Here is a 24,924-nt window from a genome sequence, read left to right on the forward strand (position 1 = left end):
ATATTTCATATAATTTGAAGAAGTCCTTTTATCTTCTCTCATGAAAATCATTGAGCTGCATGAAGTTTATGAATTGAAATATTTCCAAATAAAATCCAATTATTTTCAAATACCCTTTCATTTAATTTAAAATGGAAGAAGTCATATCATCTTCGCTCAAGGGTTTTGTATTTGAAAAGAATTTGAATTCATGGAGATCAGAAAGCAAATATGAAAGTTTGGGAAAGTCCTTTTATTCCCTCTCATTTAACTTTCAAAAAGTTTCGAATTCACTCACTTTCAGACAATCAATCAAACAATCAGTCAAATCTATCTATTTATTATAACATTCCAAAATTTAGAATTTTGGGATGTTACATTTGTTCATTTCCTGATATCAAGTAATTGTTTTCTTTGTCTAGCAGGGTTTGGACAAAATTCACCTCAAAAGCTCCAGGGCTGCCGAAGAAGCTACAATTTAGACATCCGAAAGTAAGTACTACTAGCATGTTCCACGCATCTCCTAGTGATTCAAGCGCTAGTTTCATCAATACCATTTATAGCATGCTTGCTTTTCAGTTTGATTGACCTCTATTTCTTGTAAAGTGGTTGTGGCAGGAAGCCGGGAATAATTACTGTGGATACTACGTTTGCGAGTCCATCCGCCATACGACCTGTGAGCGGGGCTACTCTGACAAACAATATGAAGTGCGTAAATAATAATATTCACAATTTTATTTTATTACCATCATTTGTGTTGAGTTTCATTTATTCATATATATATATATATATGTATGTATTGACCCCCTTCTTCAAATTAGATGTTTCGGATGCGAGATGAACTCCTACCACCAGATCGTATGCGAGCAATTCAAGAGGAATTAGCGACATTCTTTCTTGACCATGTGATTGATAAAGACGGAGAATATCATATGGAACCTGAGTTCATATATAATTAGAAGATTATATTGTAAAAGATCTTATATTGTATATATGTAGCCAGTAGCGTCGGATAGATATACGAAAACTTGTTGTTCGACCAATCTCTCGGAGAAGGAGAGGTGGTCGATATCACTTCTCTCTGTATGCATATGTTCATGATGATCTTCTGTTTTCTTCATTTGCTTACTAGCTAGCGTGTCGAGTCCTCTCTATATGTATAGTACGTAGCGTCGACCAAGCACGAAGATAAGAGAGGACACTTCTCTCTATTAATTAGCTAGCTAACACAATATATGAAACAGCTAAATTAACCCCCCAAAACCCCTAAACCACCCCCTTAAAAAAACAAAAATCTCGGCTCCTGCCAGCTGCTGACGCGTGGACGCCTATTGATCCTCGGTTGGTGCCACCAACCGGGACCAAAGGGCCGCCTGCCTGGGCTCGCCGCACCGGCCATGTGGAGGCCCATCTGTCTCGGTTCGTGTAAGAACCAGGACTAAAGGAGGGCTTTAGTAACGATCCTTTAGTTCCGGTTCAACAACCGAGACAAATGGCCCTTACGAACCGGGCCAAATGGCCCTTTTTCTACTAGTGAGCCCTGCTAATCAGTTACATCAGCTCGTTACCAAAGCAGAGGACCAGCTTAACTCCAAGTGCCTTTCTTTTCATTTTCATGGAGAGCATTATCCTAGTGGCTTGGTCAATTTGAAATACTCCCTCCATTTACTTATACAAGGCACTATAAAATATATGTTTTGCATTTATAGAAGGTCACCAGTAATCGAGACAAAATTAATGATATTTTCTCGTACTAGTAACCTATTTAATAGTTGCATGAATGCAGTCATAATGACAGTCAGCTACTTCCTCCTCCTAGTAAACGAAAAGAAAAGCTGACTTGCAAAGCAGGCATTAAAATTTACATTGGTATCTATAATTTAAGTTTGTGGCCTTATATATAAAAATGGAGGGGATACGATAAATGCATGACTGCATTTTAAAGGGCAACAAGCCAAACCTATTAATGACTAGCGTAGCTTATTAGTACTTCCTCTCTCCCAGTTTACAAGATGTGCATGTACCCCTAGGTCGTCAATTTGACCAACCTAATAGAAGTTATATATTACAAAAAACATACCATCATAAACTTCAGATGTTCTATTTTCAAATGGTATAATTTTTGTGTTATATAGTTTATATTACGGTGGTAAAATTGGTAACCTAGGGTACGCGCACACCTTGTAAACTGAAACGGAGGGAGTATGGTTTTTCTACCCTTGCACATTTTTTTAGGATCCAACACTCGCTAGATTTTTCCACATATTAGACAGTAGCAATACTTACATGCACCACATAAGCAATAAGGATAAAAATGAGAGAAAAAAGAGGAACGGAAAATAAGGCTATTAGAGCAACTCTAGCAGACCTCGCATCCCGCCCCAACCCGCAAAATAACCGCCAAAGTGCGGGTTGGGGCGGGAAAATCTGCCCGATCAGACCCCGCATCCCGCCCCGACCCGCAAATTGTTTTGCAGGGCGCGACAAATATTCTCCCCAACCTCTAGTTTCACGGGCTGGGAGGCCAACACGAGCTCAGCCCCTATCCGCAGCGAGATTTGGCGGGAGGGACATTTCTGTGCGTCCTTTCCCGCTCCCCCCATCCTCCGCCACCATTGCCCCGCCTCCCCACGCTTCGGTGCTTTCTCCCTGGCCGTCCCTCTCCGCCATGGACGACTCCCTGCTGTCCCCCGTCACCGTCAAGGTCGCGCGCTCCTTCCCCTCGGGCGGATCTCGTCACCGGCCATGTTGGCCCCGCCGCCGCCGCCCAAGCTAACGACGCGCCTGCTCACAAGTGGCAGGGAAACGTGGTCGTGCAGGGCGGGAATCCGGCTACCCCCGCCGCGAAGGCCCGCGCTCCGGGCGCCAACGCCGCAGCGCGATCCCCGCCGACGACGGAGAATGTCGGCAAGGTCGCCGGCGTAAAACGGAGGAAGATTCCGGCTACAAAGAAGCCGCCTTGTTGGGAGTTGCTCAAAAAGTGCGAGAAGTGGAAGTTGATCGACAAAGAATCCCCACCAAAGAGAGGCTCCCTTAAAAACATGGATGAAGATGAGGATGATGATGGCCCAAGAAATTTGCACAAGCCCGATGGCGACAAGAAGACTAAAGAGAAGATGAAGAGAGAGCAAGAAGCATCGAGCTTGAGGGAGAAGATTGATGCCATGGTGCAATCAAACGAGTTGATGTTGTTGAAGTCGTTGGAGATCAAGAAATAGTTGGCCGAGAAGCAGGCAAAGGAGAAGCAAGAAAAGTGGCAATTGCTCAAGGAAGAGAGGCTGCAAAGCTGCCATTGAGGAGAGAAGAGCACGCGCTGCAGAAAATAAAGCCATGTCCAAGCTGCTCGCCGAAGAGAACAAGATCATGTCAATGAACCGCAATGACATGGACGATCTCACCAAAACATGGCATAATATGGTAAGGAGAGAAATCTTGAAGAGGAGAATAGTTGCGTCGGCCGGTGCGTGCTACAGTTCGGAGATGTTTTCTCTGCTCCATATGGTGGCAATGTCGATGATTTCGGGGCGGGAGTTGGAACAAGCGCCGGAGGTGGATTCCTTGGTGGCGATGAACTTCAAGATGGACTCGGCCAAGATGGTGCGGAGTGAATATTGACCAAGATGGTGCCGGACATGGGCGTAGACTTTTGCAGGGCCCTCTTTTGCGTTTGTCGTACTGAACTTCGCTTTTATTTGCGCGTAAAACTGTGTTATGTCGTTTGAATTTGAACTTATTTGTGGAAACCTATGTCAAATGCGAGAATTGTCGTTTTTTGTTTGCGGATCGTCACGGCGGTGTCCGAGCAGAACCCACAGAAGTCGACCCGTAAAAAAAATATTCACGGAATATACTTTTTTACGTGTCCGTTTGGGGGGTCTGCATTTGTGGCCGTCCGAGCCAGCCCGCAAAAGCGGTTTTCCACGACATGCAAACGCGTTTTGCAGGCCGGCCGGATGCGGAGTCTGCTAGAGTTGCTCTTAAGGGCATCTCCAACGGCGACTTATAAATTTCCTCCCGCATCTGTCCATGGACAGGGGTCAGTCCGCAGACACGGATGCGAGAGACCGCCATCCAATGCTATCCGCATACATGTCAACAACTTTTTGAACCAAGCGAACAAAATTCATGCAAACACGGTAGATTTTATACAAACTGGACGAAAATATTTACATTTTGAATATATTTTTAACCGAAAACGATACCGAACTAAGATAAAACTAGTATACGGCCGAATATTCATTCTGACGACATTAAATCAAACTTATTATATTCGGTGATCTACAAGTTTTATGCAGAATTTTATGACTAACCATGTGAATGATAAATTCCTATTATAACTCTATAATAGATATAAATGAAACATGAGAGTTTAATTCTTTCTATAAAATACTCGGCTAAGCTCTAACAAATATAAGTGAAGCAAGAGAGTATTCCACAAATAACGGTGTTCGAAATGTAGATAAGCGGGCATCCAAACTTGAAAAGATACAAGTGAAGCACATGAATCATTCTATAAAGTCATACTCAAAAGATATAAATGAAGTGCAAAGAACATTCAATAAATTAATCAAGGACTATTTCATACCAGGATGGTGCATCACTAAAATAAAATAAAATAACACAAGGCGCTTCAAGAATTTACGCATATCATGTGAACAAAACAAAAATTGTTACATACCAATAATTATTAAGGAAGAAAGATGTGATGTCATCTAGGGCATCCCTAAACTTAGATGCTTGAGTGTCCTTGAATATTTACTTTGGGTGCCTTGGAAATCCCAAAGCTTGAACTGCCGCCTCTCCTTATTCTTCTCAAATCAATTTCCTCGGCCTTCGAACACTTCATCCACATAAAACTTAATCAAACTTTTTAAGTACATATAAAATCAAATCCTATCATGTCTTGATGTAACAATATTGTATAATTATAATTCAACATTACCTATTGTATGCTAACCCAATTATAATACTCCCACATCAATGGGGCTTGGCAAAATTGCAAACACAAGCAGATAAAGAAACTATAACAACAATGTGTGAAACACGAAAGTTTGTAAAGATGTAGATTGTACATATACGAACGATTATTATGTCGATCAGGTTGATATAGTGATCATGCTGTATCTGTTGTGAGTTCTTCGTCAGAGTCATTAGGAGAAGCAACTGTAGTTGCTACTGCTGTGGCGTTTTTCGAATAGGAATTTACCCCTGCTTATTATCTTTGCTTCAATGAGTAGTTTTTTTACAACAGAGATTAAAATCTGAAATGTTACCGTCAGGCAAAAAAAAAAGATAATCTAAAATGACAGGAAACAACACGGGGGTCATCAATCGAGCTTCACGGTGGAGAAGAGGCAGTAGACGAAGCAGAAGGAGGCGGCGAGCCCGACGGCGCCGGTGGCCAGCATGACGGCGAGCGCCATGAGCAGCGAGTACCCGACGTAGAGCGCGGCGGACACCGGGCCGCTGAGGCTGTGCAGGTCGAACACGAGGTAGTACACGGCGTACCCGAGGATGTAGGCGGCCACGGAGCCGGAGGCGAAGAAGGAGCGCCACCACCACCGCCAGTCCTCCACGCACAGCCCCATGTACGTGAGCACCACCGACACCTCGGCGCACACCGCCACCAGCAGCCCCAGCACCACCAGCAGGAACCCGAACACGTAGTACACCCGCCCCAGCCACAGGCTCGACATGATGAAGAAGAGCTCGATGAAGAGCGTCCCGAACGGCAGCGTGCCCGCCACCGCCACGAAAACCCACGGCGAGCACTGCGCCGCCGGCACCTGCCGCGCGATTTTGTTCGTCTTCACGGGGTACTCCACGTGGCCGCGCACGCGCGACGCCAGGAGGCCGCCGGCCAGGGTCAGCGGCACCGACACGAAGAACCAGAGCAGGATCAGCACCACGAACAGCGCGAACGGCACGGCGCCCGTGCTGCCGTTGTGCCACAGCACGCAGTTGAGCGCCGTGAAGACGGAGAACCCGACGCCCGGGAACACGAAGGAGGCGCGCCATGCCACGGCCTTCCACCCGGCGCTGTCGCCGTGCCGCACCGTCTTCCAGAGGCGCACGGAGGTGTACCCGGCGGCGAGGCCCAGGACGAGGTACAAGCAGAGCATGCCGCTGACGAGCGCGCCCCGGGATGCCGGAGACATGAACCCGAGCGCCGCGAAGAGGATGGTGACCATGCCCATGCCCAGGATGCGCACGCCGTCGCCGACCATCACACACAGGAGCACCGGGTGGCTGGGCTCCCGGAACGCGTCCCCGGCCACGAGCTTCCACCCGGCCATGTCGTCGGCGTGCGGGGCCGCCTCGCTGCCGAGCTCCTCGTACTGCGCGAGGTCGCGCCGCACGGTGCGCAGCAGGATGACCAGCACGATGGCCGCCAGGAACGCCACCACCACGATGGAGTTGAGGATGGAGAACCAGTGCACCTGGGCGCCGCCCATCTCCAGGTACGCGTCCCACCGCGACGGCCACTCCACGGCGCTCTCCACGAAGGCAACCTCGTAGGAGAAGGCCAGCGGCCTGTTGACCTGCACGCGCATGCCGACCACAGAAGGGTCGCATCCGGCGGCCGCCTTGGACGAGAAGCCGTCGTACATCTTCTTGTCCCCGATGGCCGCCTCGTCGTGCTCCACGCTGCACGGCACGACCTCGAACCCGACGACGGTGTACCCGCCGCCGCCGCCGCCTGATAGGCTGATAAGCTCAGACGCGTCGGCGGTGGCCATCAAGGCCTCCACCCTGGTGGTGCCATTCTTCTGCTTGTTGACCAGGACCGTGAGCCTGAGGTGGTTGTACACGTAGTACTCCCCGTCATCGGCGCGCACGCCGACGGGGAAACCCGTGGACCGGAGCAGCACCTCCGGCGCGATGGGATTATTCACGTACCGGACCACGGGGAGCGTGTCGAGGAGGAGGTTAACGTGGTAAGCATCGTCGATGCGGGACTTGATGAGGTCAGCGGCGGCGGGGGACACCGGGTCAGTGCGGCAGAGGAACAAGGCGGCGCTGCTGTTCTCGAGCATGGAGAAGCGGTAGGGCGACGTCTCGATGCGGTCCCCGAGGAGGAGCTCGCCGAGGCTCTCGGCGGCGCGGCTGACGCCGCCTTGCGGGGCGCAGAAGGGGAGGGAGTAGTAGGGGAAAGGGAGCTTGGAGGACGGCGAGGTGAGGGAGTTCACCTTGGCGGCGAGGGCCTCGCCGGGGAGGTAGCGGTGCGGGTAGCTCCCCGGGAGGTAGAAGGCCGTCGCCGGAGAGGTGTTCAAATGCATCAGGAAGAGAAGAAGGGTGGAGAGGATGGTGGACGTGGTGGGGGAAGCCATTGCCGCCATTGCCTTGGGCTTGCAATGCAGGAGCAGGAAGAGGTCGCCGGTTTGCTGCTCGATCGATGCTGTTTGCTGGGCGATGAGATTCTGGGTGTGAAACTCTTCTTATTGATGACGTCTGCTTTCTTGAATACTACTGTACTTTGCAAGCAAAGGGAAGGAACGACCCAGCTCCACTCCACTGAATCACTCATCCGTCCAAGAACAGAGAGTTGACATCACTCATGCACGCCACGCCACGATTTATCTCCCAGACTTACGAAAAGGAGGCACGCCCGGGCAGGATGCTAGATCAAGCAAAGTATTCTCTTTTGCCACTTCTTTCACCTATACTTACACAATGCCTCCTGATCAACATTGGGATTTGGGACCCTAAAACAAAAACATTGGGATTTGGGAGAGCTGCGTTCTTGGCATACATTCTTGGCATTGGGACCCTAATGCTCACTCCGCTGCTAACTGCAGGAGTTCACGGATACCTTCACACACCTGCATTTAAACAGTATAAGAGGGAGTACCATCTGAACATAAGCAGATTATAACATCATCTATACTGCATAAACGAAGCACGCAGTTTGTTCTACATACCATCTTGATCTGTGCTTTTATGCTCGCAATGAGGTGTGTGTACTCATCTATCTGTCTGCAAACACGCAAAAGTTTACAACTTTAACATGTGAGTGAATGGATGTCAACTACAGAGAATCAGGAGCTTTACAAGAAAAAAGGGGCACGTTCAAGCATAAAAATTAAAGGGAAACCATAACAGCATATGAATGTGTCGTACAAGGGCTCAACATTGAGAATGGCAGTAGCTGTAGTACAAACAACCTATTATAAAGCAAGCAGGGCAGGCTATACCTGAGCACACGCACACAGAATGGAATGATGTGGCTACACAACTGGGCCCGTACTAGTTAGCCGATAAACATAAAGGCATTCAAGAGTCGAAACATCTAAGATGATACATATATGCTATGAGCCACAAAGGAGGCGACCCACTAGTATGGTCTGACGGCGAATAACAACAGTTTACAATGCTATTGAATGCTACATAAGCATGTTCTCTTCCTGAAATTTCTACGGGTGTCTACGGAAGCAAACATTAGATGCAGATAAGTAACACAAACCAGATGAACAGAATCAGCTTTGCCTCTGTATAAAATGTATTCGGCATCTGATGGCTAAAGCGAGCATCAAGCTCCAACAAGGAAATGGATACCATGAATAGGTAAATACTAATATCATCTAGAAATCTAAGAGCCATCACAAGGCTCGAGAATACCATCTCTTTCTGTTCTCCCTGATTCACAAGAAAAGGAGAATCCAAGCACTTCACCTAAACCAACATTTTCAACCAAGTACAATAATATGGCTAAAACAAGTATATACTATCAACACAAACTGTGTTGAACAGAGCATAAAGCACCCAAACCTCCCTGAATCATCAACATCTCTTTAGCATAACTCCATTCTCACAAACATGTGCTGCACGCGTAATAAAACTGCTGCGCAGAAGCAAGATCTGATATTCAAATGTTTGAGTTGAGTTACCTGGCCAACCTTGCTTCTCGTACAGATATAAACTGCAGAGCCTCTTGCCAAGTAAATTCCACATGAAAACCTAGACCGATATCCACAAAAATGTGCCTCGTGTCCGGCCTGCAGAAATCACAACAGAATAATGCAATAAGATCTCAAAAGTTCAAGAAATCTGAAGGTAGGCTTATGTTCGAAACAGTCAATTCTCATTAGCACTTCACAATAATGATCTGAAGCTATTCCAACCTTTTAAGGTTAAGCTAACAGCTGGTTAAACAAATGTAGTTAAAATAAGAAGCAGCATAAGGACATATCAAAGCAAGTTCCTTGTTTGCTTGCTATACTGTCTAATGATCTGAAGCTATTCCAACCTTTTAATGTTAAGCTAACAGTTGTTAAACAATTGGAGTTAAAATAAGAAGCAGCATAAGGACATATCAAAGCAAGTTCCATGTTTGCTTGTTATACTGTTTAATGGCCAACTGCATCCTTCCAATTTGTGAAGTGAACATCAATCTAATTCATTTGCATGCTGTCTCCCTATGCGAACACCACTTTTTTCTTACAAAGGCAGCCGACCTTTTCGTATTTTTCAGATGCATATAGAAACGCCTTTCTCATGTCTATCCTACTGCAAAAGCTATACATCAAGCATAGATGCACTCCAGTTTACATGCATACTGACATTATTGGATTGAGTAATATAATCTGGCCTATAAAGAGTAAAGAGTGCAAACCACCGACCTAATAATATTATTTTTATTTGATGGTCTTTGGTTTTTCTTAAATTGGGAATAGGATAGAGAAATTCCTTTTCTAGAGATTACAGAGAAAGTGAGAGAGTTTATGTTACTATACTTCAGATTATTTAGGCAGGGGAGAGGGAAAAGGATGTTTACACTTCTGCCTGCATGTACACCTCTGAGCCAAGATTGACCATGGATCGCATGCTCGTTACACCATTCTTTTCCAAGTTTTCGATGTTCTTCTTCAAATCCAAGCTGCCAACACCCCATAAATAAAGGTTCATTGATCAGAATGATGATCAGTATTAAGGCCATATATTTGAATAGTTGGAATCAGGGGGCCTGAATGTTTCAGTACAGCTACAACACGAGGGAAGACGAGGAGAGAACTGAGTAGCTTACAAAGTCTTCTGCTGCTGGAACAAGTTATCACGCTGGGCTATGGCGTTCACAAGGTCAGGCTTGAGCCGCCGGTCAACGAAATCTTCGAACTTCTTCACCTTGTCCTGCCGGAGACGCGCCTCCGCCACGGCCATGGCCATGCCCCCCGCGGTTTCCTTTGAGGTTCGTGAGCCGCAAGATATATAATGCCGTACTGGACAGCGGCTGCGGCGACACCTCTGTCACCGCCAAGGCTATAAAATTTTAGTATCAATATATAGGTTAGGGTTGTCATTTGTTGATGTAGCATAATCTTCAAACTGATATGTTGTGTATGCAACCATGCTACAATAAGCAGCAACTGAGGACATGGTGTGTGTACGAACGTAACCCTTATACTACAGCGTCAGCATATATCAGAATAAGCTTAACAAATTGTTACAAATAGCAAATAGTATATATCATAGCTACAATCAAATCGGTACACGTAGCACGCACACAGCACGCCGAGCACACCCGCAGGCCACACAGGCAACACGCCGCCGCGCGCGCTGTGGGATCGGGGGAGGCAGCCTATAGGGAGAGAGGCGGAGGGCGTTACCTTGCCGTTGGTCCGGGGCTCGGGGGCGCCTTCCGGTGCGGGGAGGCGTCCGTGGGCTCGGCGGCAGGAGGAGGTTGAAGGCGAGGCGGCGGTGGTTTCGGGGGCGAGACCAGTCAGCGGGTGGCGGCGGCCATAGGTCCGGGCCGTTTTGTGCGGAGGCTTGCTGCAAGGACGGGGGATACTGGAGAATCGGGTAGGTGTGGAGTGGACGGCCGAGATTCTACGGGCCAATGCATGCGTGGACTCTGCCACTGCCAGACGGACCAGCTCCCCCGTTGTCAGTTTCGCTCGCACTACCCACATATCGGTGAGAATCTGCAATTCTCAGCCTTCGGTTCTTGAGACGAGGTTGAGCATATGTATGGTTGATCCAATCACTTGTAAAAAAAGAAAGAAAGAAAATTCTAATCATTTGCCTTGTCTTGGCTTCTACAGTATCTTACATGTAATACAGTTCCTCAGTTAATAAGAAGAACAAAACAAATACAGTTCCTGTGTGGTAAGCCATTAACCTTTCTACAGCTTTCCGTAGAAAAAAAAAGGGAGGGGGTCAAAACTAGCTGTTGTTTGTCAGCGTATTCCACTACTAACAGTAACATCAGACAGAAATTCACATACCAAATGGCACTGTGACCGCCAATTATCTTGGCCTTCAGGCTATGATAATGTGATCACTTGACTTTTGTCGATTATCTTGGCTTTTCCCGATCACTGTGACTGCCTCGCCATCTTAAACAGCAAGGGCATGTGTGAGAAGAACCACTTGATCACTTTCCCAAACTATACTGTTCTGACACAGAAGAAATATCCTCCTTCAGGCATTTTAAGACTTCAATGTACTTTTATATTAGCATCTTTGGCTTCCGGTACTTTGAGGATTGCCAGCACTGTCTGCGTAGATTTTTTCTTTGTTTGTGTGCATCATCATTAGCCTACTACAAATTTGATACCCACCCTTTGTTGCTCTAGCTTTCTCGAGACTTCCTGATCTATCCTTGTGTAGATTATCGAGGAGATCTATCACCCACTCGATGAATTTCGCATGTGTAAAACATTCCTAACATCATGAGTAAAACTGTACTTCCATGTCCAATCCTGCAGACACACCAATGAAATTCCAGTCAGAAACTGAACACTTGCAGTACAGTTCTCTGTCCATAATGGAACATGTCTAGTTGTATCAAGTTCTGTTGTAAATCCCTTTACTCTACACAGTTACTGAAAAGGGGCATTGCAAGCTGATGGATGCATGATGTGAAGAGATCAAAACAATGCATTTGTCATCATGAAGAGAATGCAGCCTTTTGTGATACCTTGAGCTGAAAGTACCTGCTGCTTAAGAGATCGTTAAGGTATCATCGTGCGGGATATCCATCAGTAGGCCGGAAGCCGCCTGAGAAAATGACAAAAAAGGAGTAATTGTGATTTGTGAATACTTCTTCAAGAATTATGGTTCCGCTATCAGGATAAGCTTAATTGTAGGGTCTAGAAAGATGAAAACATATCTCTTACCTGCTGAAGACAACTGTCCATGACTACATTGCTAATGCTCAGAGCTTCGAGTTCTTCCATCAAGAGATCATTGTTCTGAAACAACGTTGATAGAGCCCGGCGTATTTGCTTGTGGGGCAAATCTGATCTCTCTAACAGAATCAAGGCTCTTGTTGCTTGGGAGAAAGTTTGCAAGCCAAAAATGGATGGTGGACTTGGCATCACCAACCTCACAGTTCAATAAGGCACTCCTCATGGAATATCTTCATAAATTCTACAACAATAATGATATGGCCTAGGTCAGGCTGGTTTGGAACTACTATGAAGACTCAATCCCTCATGTGTCTTGTCCCCCACAGGCTCCTTCTGCTAGCGAGACTGCTCAATCTTCACAGCAAATTCCTCCATGTGCCCTCTTGCTCTGCCGGAAGGGGCAGCACCATTGGGTTTTTGGAGTGATCACTGGCTTGGCCCCGGTACAAAGCTTCACCTTCGCTTCCCCAGGCTTGACCCCTTTGCCATCAATAACCAGATCCCTGAGCCCCAGGCCCTGGCTCACCCCGACATCTCGTATCTTTCCACCTGCCCCTCTCTGCTCAAGTTATTGACAAGCTGCAGCTCCTCAGCTCCATCCTCCAGGATGCACACCTCAAACTAATGCTGGTGACCCCTGGGGTGGTGGACTCTTCTTTCTCCGAGGTTTACGAGTGCCCCTCTCTGCTCAAGTTTTTGACTGGCTGCTTCTCATGGACATGCTCAACACCAGAGACATGCTTCAACGGAGAAATATGCACATTGAAGACGGGTACAACTGTGTTCTATGCTCTACTGAATCTCTTGAGACCAGTGATCATCTCTTCTGGCACTGTCATAGCATGGAATGCTGGATCATATCGGTTTGCCCCAGAATTCATCTCGGAATTTCTACAGCATGATTGCCTCTGCCAAATTAAACTTCCACAATCCCTTCTTCCTGGAAGCTTACATCATTGTTCCCTAGTCCATTTAGAAACAAAGGAATGTGAAAACCTTCAACAACATCTCCTCTAGCTTAGGATCTTGGTCTTTTATTTCTAAGCGGGAATTTTACCTCATCTACTTTAGAATGAAGTCTGATATTGCTGATCCCGTTTGCGTCTGGCTTGACTCAACTGCTCAAACTCCTGTATAGAATTTACTGTCGGGGCTCCCCTACAGTATTGGGTTAAAAAAAACAGCTGAAAACTTAAGCAGCAGGAGGCTGCCGATGTCAAATGAATTGGGATATGCTGCAAACTAGAACATTGATGTCAGCCACCAACTCTTTGACTCCAGCAAAATGACTGAATTCAACAACAATAAAAAACTATAAGCTGATTAACTACCAATAGTCAAGGCAAGAACATTTCCCTTCTTTCATATGATGGAATCTACTGCCATCTCTCACAATAATCTCCCTATTGAAAACCTTTGTCACCATCTTACTGAATTCATGACAATCCCCACACACCTGAAGGTTCTTAACAATACGGATTGGGTTGCCAACTTCCGTAACTATGAACCCATAAGCAATTGCCAGACGCTCGCTGTGCACCTTGACTGCATGCACCTTCTCTTCATCTCCAATGTCATGCAATACAGATGACACGTCTGGTACGTACCCTGCATCTGCCAACCTTCTGTTAATCATGTCGAGCATGTTATATATCCGAATGGAATCCTTGTGATCCATGTCTCCTACTAGAAACTTATGCACGTTTCCTTGTGCTTCCATCAAGCTCCAGCCAGCTGACTTGCTGGTACCCCGACTAGACATCAGTTTCCTGACTTCCCTGACTTCATCCCATTTCTTTGCCTTCGCATATATACTTGCAAGGAGGACATAGTGGCCATCATGAGCTGGTTCCAGTTCAATTAGCTTGCTACCAACCTTGACCCCCAAGTCCACCAGGCCATGTTTCTTGCAAGCCGAGAGTACAGTGCCCCAGAGAACTGGATCAGGTGCAATAGGCATCCCTTCGATCAATTCAATGGCTTCTTGAACAAGACCAGCCCGACCTAGAAGATCAACCATGCAGCCGTAATGCTCCATTTCTGGCTCAACACTATATTTTTCAGCCATCAATTCAAAATACTGCCGCCCCTCAGCAACAAGGCCAAAGCGGCTGCAGGCATTTAGCACGCCAACAAACGTAATGTTCGTTGGACTCAAACCCTCGCCGAGAAACAGTTCAAAGAGTTCCACTGCATCCTGTCCCAACCCATGAGCAGCAAGTCCACAGATCATGGCGTTCCATGCAAAAACATCCCTCCTCGGCATCCCATCAAAAACTTCCCTCGCCACTGCCACACAGCCGCACTTGGCATACATATCCACCATGGCAGCCCCTACATTGACACTGATCGGCATCCCTTCTTGATGGACAACCTGGTGCACAAACCTGCCATGCTCAAGCAAACCCAGCTGTGCGGCCGCCGACAATGCTGTCACCACCGCAGCCTCATTCACCCTCACGCCCTTCTCCACCATATCCCTAAACACCGCCAGTGCCACGTCCAGCTCCCCTTCCTTCACATACCCGCCCACCACGGTGCTCCAGGAAACCTCGTCTCTCACCGGCATTTCATCAAACATCTCTCGTGCAACCCTCGCCATGCCCGCTCGGACGTACCCAGCGAGGACCGCGTTCCAGGTCACGACGTCCCGCACGCGCGGCAGCTCGTCGAACACCCTCCGCATCGCTCCCACGTCGCCGCAGACGCCGTAGAAGTGCGTCAGCGCGTTCCGCACGTAGAGATCCGCCGCGGCGCCCGCCTTCACGGCCAGCGCGTGCACGTGGGAGCCCAGAGAGGAGGAGGCCGGGCCGCCGGCGCGGTCGGCGTCGAGGTGGGTGGAGAGGGAGGAGAGAAGGAAGGTGAAGGAATGGGGGTTGCGGCGCCGGAGGCCGGGGAAGAGGCGGAGCGGGAGCGGGTGGGGGAGCACGCGGAGGAGGTGGTTGGACGCGAAGGCGGAGGAGGAGTTGGAGCGGCGGAACAGGGAGAGCGGGTAGGAGGAGGAGGAGGCGCCGTCGTGGAGCGGCGGGAGGCGGGGGAGGGCCGCGAGGAGGGGCGGGAGGACGCGCGCGGTGGCGAGGCCGAGGACGGCGAGGCGGGCGTGCGCCTGCTGGACGTGGCGGGCGGTGGCCGCGCGCCGCGGCAGGAGCGCGCCGAGGAGCTGCCTCGCGTCGGCCTCAGGATGCGCGTGGAAGGTGGGGGCGCGCCGGGCGGACGCTGGCTGGTCCAACGGCATGGAGACGACGGTGCCAACCACGGGGCGGCGAGTACCTCCAAGTTTTGGACTTGAGAACGACAGACTGCGAGAGCTCATTGATCCAAAAGGTTTTTCTTGAAGGACAGGAGTATTGCAAACTTTTTGCAAGTATTATAATTTTTCTTAAGGTCTGATTTATGAAAATCAATAATTTCACACAAAACTTCACTTCGAAATAAGATTCATTTCTAGAGGTGAAACCAGTTTGGACAGAAGCGGATTCTAATACTGAAGTATGCAGATTCAAATATCGAACAAAGTGTATGCAGACATGATCATATCACATGCATATAGGAACAATATATAAATTTTTTAAACTAAAATTATAAATAAACAATGAGCAAGATACTTGTATACTCTAAGCACACATAAAACACTGGAAGGTACTAAAATATAACCTAAATAATCTCAACTATTAAAAATAAGTTGGTACCTTCACCTCCTCGCCTCTAGGTTTCCTCCCTCTACCCCCTACATTGCCTTTTCCCTCTACACGCCCCCCTTGATTCGGAATAATCTAAACCAAATCACTTCTCTTTGCGTATGCTACTCGAAGCATGTCCTACGATAACTCGATCAAATCTTATGAACAATATGTCCTTCATTAAGCCCAATAAATCAAATCAAACATTTGATGACATTGTTTGTCCAACTAATTTAGAGGTGAAGCAAAGGAAAGACGATTTTTTCTTTCTTTCGTCCCGGTTACAAAAAGAAACACACAACAATTGCAAAAATCACTCAAACCCTTTGATGACATTTCTTTTTAACCATTTTTGTTTTGCACATGAATTATTGCCTTTTGTATCCTTTATTCTTACTTCTTTGAGCAATTTGTTAAGAACCAGACTATAGGCGACCATCGCGTTATATTTTTCAGCTATGTGAAGTCTTCACAATTGCTTTTGTTCCAACGGGGGAATCAAACCTATATGTCATACTTGTATATTCCAACGACCTTTGAAAGTCACGGACTGATGCCAGGACTGTGCTAAAACACAACACAACAAACTCAACAAGAAAGATGGGTCGATCGAGATAGAGCTTGACATAGATGCCCTCATTGATGAGCGGCCGCATGATGGCCCTCATCCGACGGGGTATCCAGCAATGGTCGGGGGCGACAAGGTGGGTGTGATGGCGACTTTCAGGATCCCAATGTGGGGAGAGGGGGTGGAGTAGTCCTAGTTGAAGGAAATATGCCCTAGAGGCAATAATAAAGTTATTATTTATTTCCTTATATCATGATAAATGTTTATTATTCATGCTAGAATTGTATTAACCGGAAACATAATACATCTGTGAATACATAGACAAACAGTATGTCACTAGTATGCCTCTACTTGACTAGCTCGTTGAATCAAAGATGGTTAAGTTTCCTAGCCATAGACATGAGTTTTCATTTGATTAACGGGGTCACATCATTAGAGAATGATGTGATTGACTTGACCCATTCCGTTAGCATAGCACTTGATCGTTTAGTTTGTTGCTATTGCTTTCTTCATGACTTATACATGTTCCTATGACTATGAGATTATGCAACTCCCGTTTACCGGAGGAACACTTTGTGTGCCACCAAACGTCACAACGTAACTGGGTGATTATAAAGGTGCTCTACAAGTGTCTCCGAAGGTACTTGTTGGGTTGGCGTATTTTGAGATTAGGATTTGTCACTCCGATTGTCGGAGAGGTATCTCTGGGCCCACTCGGTAATGCACATCACTATAAGCCTTGCAAGCATTACAACTAATGAGTTAGTTACGGGATGATGTGTTACGGAACAAGTAAAGAGACTTGCCGGTAACGAGATTGAACTAGGTATTGAGATACCGACGATCGAATCTCGGGCAAGTAACATACCGATGACAAAGGGAACAACGTATGTTGTTATGCGGTTTGACCGATAAAGATCTTCGTAGAATATGTAGGAGCCAATATGAGCATCCAGGTTCCGCTATTGGTTATTGACTGGAGACGTGTCTCGGTCATGTCTACATAGTTCTCGAACCCGTAGGGTCCGCACGCTTAAAGTTCGATGACGGTTATATTATGAGTTTATGTGTTTTGATGTACCGAAGGAGTTCGGAGTCCCGGATGAGATCGGGGACATGACGAGGAGTCTCGAAATGGTTGAGACATAAAGATCGATATATTGGATGACTATATTCAGGCATCGGAAAGGTTCCGAGTGATTCGGGTATTTTCGGGAGTATCGAGGAGTTACGGGAATTCGTATTGGGCCTTAATGGGCCATACGGGAAAGGAGAGAAAGGCCTCAAAGGGTGGCCGCACCCCTCCCCATGGGCTGGTCCGAATTGGACTAGGGAGGGGGGCCGTCCCCTTCCTTCCTTCTCCTTTTCCCTTCCCTTTCATTCCCTCCTACTCCTACTACTTGGAAGGACTCCTAGTTCTACTAGGAAAGGGGGAATCCTACTCCCGGTGGGAGTAGGACTCCCCTAGGGCGCGCCACAGTGAGGGCCGCCCCCCCCCTCCTCCACTCCTTTATATACGGGGGCAGGGGGCACCCCAAAGACAGAACAATTGATCTCTTAGCCATGTGCGGCGCCCCCCTCCACCATAATCTACCTCGATCATATTGTAGCGGTGCTTAGGCGAAGCACTGCGTCGGTAGAACATCATCATCGTCATCACACAGTCGTTCTGACGAAACTCTCCCTCAACACTCGGCTGGATCGGAGTTCGAGGGACGTCATCGAGTTGAACGTGTGCAGAACTCAGAGGTGTCGTGCGTTCGGTACTTGATCGGTCAGATCATGAAGACGTACGACTACATCAACTGCGTTGTACTAACGCTTCTGCTTTCGATCTACGAGGGTACGTGGACAACACTCTCCCCTCTCGTTGTTATGCATCACCATGATCTTGCGTGTGTGTAGGAATTTTTTTGAAATTACTACGTTCCCCAACAGTGGCATCCGAGCCAGGTTTTATGCGTTGATGTAATATGCACGAGTAGAACACAAGTGAGTTGTGGGCGATATAAGTCATACTGCTTACCAGCATGTCACACTTTGGTTCGGCAGTATTGTTGGATGAAGCGGCCCGGACCGACATTACGCGTACACTTACACGAGACTGGTTTTACCGCCATGCTATGCACATAGGTGACTAGCGGGTGTCAGTTTCTCTAATTTTAGTTGAACCGAGTGTGGCTACGCCCGGTCCTTGTGAAGGTTAAAACAGCACCAACTTGACAAATTATCATTGTGGTTTTGATGCAGGTAAGAACGGTTCTTGCTAAGCCCGAAGCAGCCACGTAAAACTTGCAACAACAAAGTAGAGGACGTCTAACTTGTTTTTGCAGGGCATGTTGTGATGTGATATGGTCAAGAAGTGATGAGATATAAGTTGTTGTATAAGATGATCATGTTTTGTTGAAGTTATCGACAACTAGCGGAATCCTTATGGTTGTATCTTTATTGCATAAGATGCAAGTGCCAAATAATTGCTTTACTTTATCGCTATGCGATAGCAATAGTTGCAAGAGCAATAGTTGGCGAGACGACCATGTGACGACACATTGATATAGATCAAGATGATGGAGATCATGGTGTCATGCCGGTGACGATGGAAATTATGACGATGCTTTGGAGATGGAGATCAAAGGCACAAGATGATGATGGCCATATCATGTCACACATTTTGATTGCATGTCATGTTTATCTTTATGCATCTTATCTTGCTTTGATTGACGGTAGCATTATAAGTTGATCTCTCACTAAATTTCAAGATAAAAAAGTGTTCTCCCTGAGTATGCACCGTTACCAAAGTTCGTCGTGCCCAGACACCACGTGATGATCGGGTGTGATAAGCTTTACGTCCATCTAAAACGGGTGCATGCCAGTTTTGCACACGCAGAATACTCAGGTTAAACTTAACGAGCCTAGCATATGCAGATATGGCCTCGGAACACTGAGACCGAAAGGTCGAGCGTGAATCATATAATAGATATGATCAACATAGTGATGTTCACCATTGAAAACTACTCCATTTTACGTGATGATCGGTTATGGTTTAGTTGATTTGGATCACATGATCACTTAGAAGATTAGAGGGATGTCTTTCTAAGTGGAAGTTCTTAAGTAATATGATTAATTGAACTTAAATTTATCATGAACTTAGTCCTGGTAGTATTAGCATATCTATGTTGTATATCAATAGCTCGCGTTTAGCTCCCCTGTTTTATTTTTGATATGTTCCTAGAGAAAACTAAGTTGAAAGATGTTAGTAGCAATGATGCGGATTGGATCCGTGATCTGAGGTTTATCCTCATTGCTGCACAGAAGAATTATGTCCTTGATGCACCGCTAGGTGACAAACCTATTGCAGGAGCAGATGTAGATGTTATGAACATTTGGCTAGCTCAATATGATGACTACTTGATAGTTTAGTGCACCATGCTTAAACGGCTTATAATCGAGACTTCAAAGACGTTTTGAACGTCATGGACCATATGAGATGTTCCAGGAGTTGAAGTTAATATTTCAAGTAAATACCCGAGTTGAGAGATATGAAGTCTCCAACAAGTTCTATAGCTAAAAGATGGAGGAGAATAGCTCAAGCAGTGAGCATGTGCTCAGATTGTCTGGGTACTACAATCGCTTGAATCAAGTGGGAGTTAATCTTCCAGATAAAATAGTGATTGACAGAATTCTGTAGTCACCATCACCAAGTTAGTAGAACTTCGTGATGAACTATAATATGCAAGGGATAACGGAAACGATTCCCAAGCTCTTCGTGATGTTGAAATCGATGAAGGTAGAAATCAAGAAAAGCATCAAGTGTTGATGGTAAACAAAACCACTAGTTTCAAGTAAAGGGATAAAGGGAAGAAATGGGAACTTCAAGAAGAACGGCAAACAAGTTGCTGCTCAAGTGAAAAAACCCAAGTATGGACCTAAGCCTGAAACTGAGTGCTTTTACTGCAAATGGACTGGTCATTGGAAGCGGAACTACCCCAAGTATTTGGCGGATAAGAAGGATGGCAAAGTGAACATAGGTATATTTGATATACATGTTATTGATGTGTACTTTACTAATGTTTATAGCAACCCCTTAGTATTTGATACTAGTTCAGTTGCTAAGAATAGTAACTCGAAACGGGAGTTGCAGAATGAACAGAGACTAGTTAAGGGTGAAGTGACGATGTGTATTGGAAATGGTTCCAAGATTGATATGATCATCATCGCACACTTCCTATACTTTCGGGATTAGTGTTAAACCTAAAATAAATGTTATTTAGTGTTTGCGTTGAGCATGAATATGATTGGATCATGTTTATTGCAATACAGTTATTCATGTAAGTTAGAGAATAATTGTTGTTCTGTTTACATGAATAAAACCTTCTATGGTCATACACCCAATGAAAATGGTTTTTTGGATCTCGATCGTGGTGATACACATTTTTATAATATTGAAGCCAAAAGATGCAAAGTTAATAATGACAGTGCAACTTATTTGTGGCACTGCCGTTTAAGTCATATTGGTGTAAAGTGCATGAAGAAAATCCATGTTGATGGGCTTTTGGAATCACTTGATTATGAATCAGTTGATGCTTGCGAACCATGCCTCATGGGTAAGATGACTAAGACTCCGTTCTCCGGAACAATGGAGCGAGCAACAGATTTGTTGGAAATCATACATACTGATGTATGTGGTCCGATGAATATTGAGGCTCGCGGCAGGTATCATTATTTTCTGATCTTCACAGATGATTTGAGTAGATATGAGTATATCTACTTGATGAAACACAAGTCTGAAACATTTGAAAGAATTTTAGAGTGAAGTGGAGAATCATCGTAACAAAAATAAAAGTTTCTACGATATGATCGTAGAAGTAAAATATTTGAGTTACGAGTTTGGGATTCAGTTAAAACAATGTGAAATAGTTTCACTACTCACGCCACCTGGAACACCACAGTGTAATGGTGTGTCCGAACGTCGTAACCCTACTTTATTAGATATGGTGCGATCTATGATGTCTTTTACCAATTTACCACTATCGTTTTGGGGTTATACATTAGAGACAGCTACATTCACATTAAATAGGGCACCATCTAAATCCGTTGAGACGACACCATATGAACTATGGTTTGGCAAAAAACCTAAGCTGTCGTTTCTTAAAGTTTGAGGTTGCAATGCTTATGTGAAAAAGTTTCAACCTGATAAGCTCAGACCAAATCGGAGAAGTGTGTCTTCATAGGATACCCAAAAGAAAATGTTGGGTACACCTTCTATCACAGATCCGAAGGCAAGATATTCATTGCTGAGAATGGAACCTTTCTAGAGAAGGAGTTTCTCTCGAAAGAAGTGAGTGGGAGGAAAGTAGAACTTGATGAGGTAACTGTACCTGCTCCCTTATTGGAAAGTAGTTCATCACAGAAATCTGTTCCTGTGACTACTACACCAATTAGTGAGAAGCTAATGATGATGGTCATGTAACTTCAGATCAAATTACTACCGAACCTCGTAGGTAAACCAGAGTGAGATCCGCACCAGGTGGTACGGTAATCCTGTTCTGGAGGTCATATTACTTGACCATGACGAACCTACGAACTATGAGGAAGCGATGATGAGCCTAGATTCCGCGAAATGGCTTGAGGCCATGAAATCTAAGATGAGATCCATGTATAAGAAGAGAGTATGGACTTTGATTGACTTGCCCATTGATCGGCGAGCCATTGAGATTAAATGGATTTTCAAAAGAAAGACGGACACTAATAGTAGTGTTACTGTCTACAAAGCTCGACTTGTCGCAAAAGGTTTTCGACAAGTTCAAGGGATTGACTACGATGAGACTTTCTCACTCGTATCTATGCTTAAGTCTGTCCGAATCATGTTAGCAATTACCGCATTTTATGAAATCTGGCAAATGGATAAACAAAACTGCATTCCTTAATGGATTTATTAAAAAAGAGTTGTATATGATGCAACCAGAAGGTTTTGTCAATCCTAAAATTACTAACAAAATATGCAAGCTTCAGCGATCCATCTATGGACTGGTGCAAGCATCTCGGAGTTGGAATATACGTTTTGATAAGTTGATCAAAGCATATAGTTTTATACAGACTTGCGGTGAAGCCTGTATTTACAAGAAAGTGAGTGGGAGCACTACAACATTTCTGATATGTATATGTGAATCGGAGATAATGTAGAATTATTCTGCAAAGCATAAAGGAATGTTTGAAAGGAGTTTTTCAAAGAAAGACCTCGGTGAAGCTGCTTACATATTGAGCATCAAGATCTATAGAGATAGATCAAGACGCTTGATAAGTTTTTCAATGAGTACATACCTTGACAAGATTTTGAAGTAGTTCAAAATGGAACAGTCAAAGAAGGATTTCTTGCCTGTGTTATAAGGTGTGAAGTTGAGTAAGACTCAAAACCCGACCACGGCAGAAGATAGAGAGAGAATGAAAGTCATTCACTATGCCTCAGCCATAGGTTCTATAAAGTATGCCATGTTGTGTACCAGACCTATTGTATACTCTGCCCTGAGTTTGGCAAGGGAGTACAATAGTGATCTAGGAGTGGATCACTGGACATTGGTCAAAATTATCCTTAGTGGAATAAGGATATGTTTCTCAATTATGGAGGTGACAAAAGGTTCGTCGTAAAGGGTTACGTCGATGCAAGTTTTGACACTGATCCAGATGACTCAAAGTCTCAATCTGGATACATATTGAAAGTGGGAGCAATTAGCTAGAGTAGCTCCGTGCAGAGCATTGTTGACATAGAAATTTGCAAAATACATACGGATCTGAATGTGGCAGACCCGTTGACTAAACTTCCCTCACAAGCAAAACATGATCACACCTTAGTACTCTTTGGATATTAATCACATAGCGATGTGAACTAGATTATTGACTCTAGTAAACCCTTTGGGTGTTGGTCACATGACGATGTGAACTATGGGTGTTAATCACATGGTAATGTGAACTATTGATGTTAAATCACATGGCGATGTGAACTAGATTATTGACTCTAGTGCAAGTGGGAGACTGAAGGAAATATACCCTAGAGGCAATAATAAAGTTATTATTTATTTCCTTATATCATGATAAATGTTTATTATTCATGCTAGAATTGTATTAACCGGAAACATAATACATGTGTGAATACATAGACAAACAGTATGTCACTAGTATGCCTCAACTTGACTAGCTCGTTGAATCAAAGATGGTTAAGTTTCCTAGCCATAGACATGAGTTGTCATTTGATTAACGGGGTCACATCATTAGAGAATGATGTGATTGACTTGACCCATTCCGTTAGTATAGCACTTGATCGTTTAGTTTGTTGCCATTGCTTTCTTCATGACTTATACATGTTCCTATGACTATGAGATTATGCAACTCCCGTTTACCGGAGGAACACTTTGTGTGCTACCAAACGTCACAACGTAACTGGGTGATTATAAAGGTGCTCTACAGGTGTCTCCGAAGGTACTTGTTGGGTTGGCGTATTTTGAGATTAGGATTTGTCACTCCGATTGTCGGAGAGGTATCTGTGGGCCCACTCGGTAATGCACATCACTTAAGCCTTGCAAACATTGCAACCAATGAGTTAGTTGCGGGATGATGTATTACGGAACGAGTAAAGAGACTTGCCGGTAACGAGATTGAACTAGGTATTGAGATACCGACGATCGAATCTCGGGCAAGTAACATACCGATGACAAAGGGAACAACGTATGTTGTTATGCGGTTTGACCGATAAAGATCTTCGTAGAATATGTAGGAGCCAATTGAAGGAAATATGCCCTAGAGGCAATAATAAAGTTATTATTTATTTCCTTATATCATGATAAATGTTTATTATTCATGCTAGAATTGTATTAACCGGAAACATAATACATGTGTGAATACATAGACAAACAAAGTGTCACTAGTATGCCTCTACTTGACTAGCTCGTTAATCAAAGATGGTTATGTTTCCTAACCATGAACAATGAGTTGTTATTTGATTAACGAGGTCACATCATTAGTTGAATGATCTGATTGACATGACCCATTCCATTAGCTTAGCACCCGATCGTTTTAGTATGTTGCTATTGCTTTCTTCATGACTTATACATGTTCCTATGACTATGAGATTATGCAACTCCCGTTTGCCGGAGGAACACTTTGGGTGCTACCAAACGTCACAAAGTAACTGGGTGATTATAAAGGAGCATTACAGGTGTCTCCAAAGGTAGATGTTGGGTTGGCGTATTTCGAGATTAGGATTTGTCACTCCGATTGTCGGAGAGGTATCTCTGGGCCCTCTCGGTAATACACATCACATAAGCCTTGCAAGCATTACAACTAATATGTTAGTTGTGAGATGATGTATTACGGAACGAGTAAAGAGACTTGCCGGTAACGAGATTGAACTAGGTATTGGATACCGACGATCGAATCTTGGGCAAGTAACATACCGATGACAAAGGGAACAACGTATGTTGTTATGCGGTCTGACCGATAAAGATCTTCGTAGAATATGTAGGAGCCAATATGGGCATCCAGGTCCCGCTATTGGTTATTGACCAGAGACATGTCT

At 45.3% G+C, this 24,924-nt stretch overlaps 3 protein-coding genes across 4 annotated transcripts; all 3 read right to left on the reverse strand.

The window, feature by feature from the left end:
- Positions 1–4,682: 4,682 nt before the first annotated feature.
- LOC125539924 (transmembrane 9 superfamily member 11-like) lies at positions 4,683–7,418 on the reverse strand. The gene has a single exon (XM_048703457.1). The coding sequence runs from the start codon at positions 7,317–7,319 to the stop codon at positions 5,307–5,309; it is 2,013 nt and encodes a 670-aa protein (XP_048559414.1). The 5' UTR covers positions 7,320–7,418; the 3' UTR covers positions 4,683–5,306.
- A 183-nt stretch (positions 7,419–7,601) lies between these two features.
- LOC125539925 (protein UXT homolog) lies at positions 7,602–10,924 on the reverse strand. 2 transcript variants are annotated; one of them, XM_048703458.1, is made up of 6 exons: positions 10,584–10,924; positions 10,004–10,221; positions 9,755–9,856; positions 8,868–8,975; positions 7,902–7,956; positions 7,602–7,802 (listed from the first exon to the last, which is right to left on the reverse strand). In XM_048703458.1, the coding sequence occupies exons 1-6, from the start codon at positions 10,884–10,886 to the stop codon at positions 7,758–7,760; spliced, it is 831 nt and encodes a 276-aa protein (XP_048559415.1). In that variant the 5' UTR covers positions 10,887–10,924; the 3' UTR covers positions 7,602–7,757. The 2 variants fall into 2 exon arrangements, with proteins under 2 accessions (XP_048559415.1, XP_048559416.1); XM_048703459.1 differs by having other exon boundaries at positions 10,004–10,236; positions 10,584–10,916.
- Positions 10,925–12,649: 1,725 nt separating this feature from the next.
- LOC125539922 (pentatricopeptide repeat-containing protein At3g62890-like) lies at positions 12,650–15,391 on the reverse strand. Its single transcript, XM_048703456.1, has 2 exons — positions 13,165–15,391; positions 12,650–13,070 (listed from the first exon to the last, which is right to left on the reverse strand). Exon 1 carries the CDS (start codon positions 15,340–15,342, stop codon positions 13,435–13,437), a length of 1,908 nt encoding a protein of 635 aa, XP_048559413.1. The 5' UTR covers positions 15,343–15,391; the 3' UTR covers positions 12,650–13,070; positions 13,165–13,434.
- Between the last annotated feature and the right edge of the window lie 9,533 nt (positions 15,392–24,924).

The sequence above is a fragment of the Triticum urartu genome, chromosome 2 (genome assembly GCF_003073215.2).
Source record: "Triticum urartu cultivar G1812 chromosome 2, Tu2.1, whole genome shotgun sequence".
Lineage (NCBI taxonomy): Eukaryota > Viridiplantae > Streptophyta > Magnoliopsida > Poales > Poaceae > Triticum > Triticum urartu.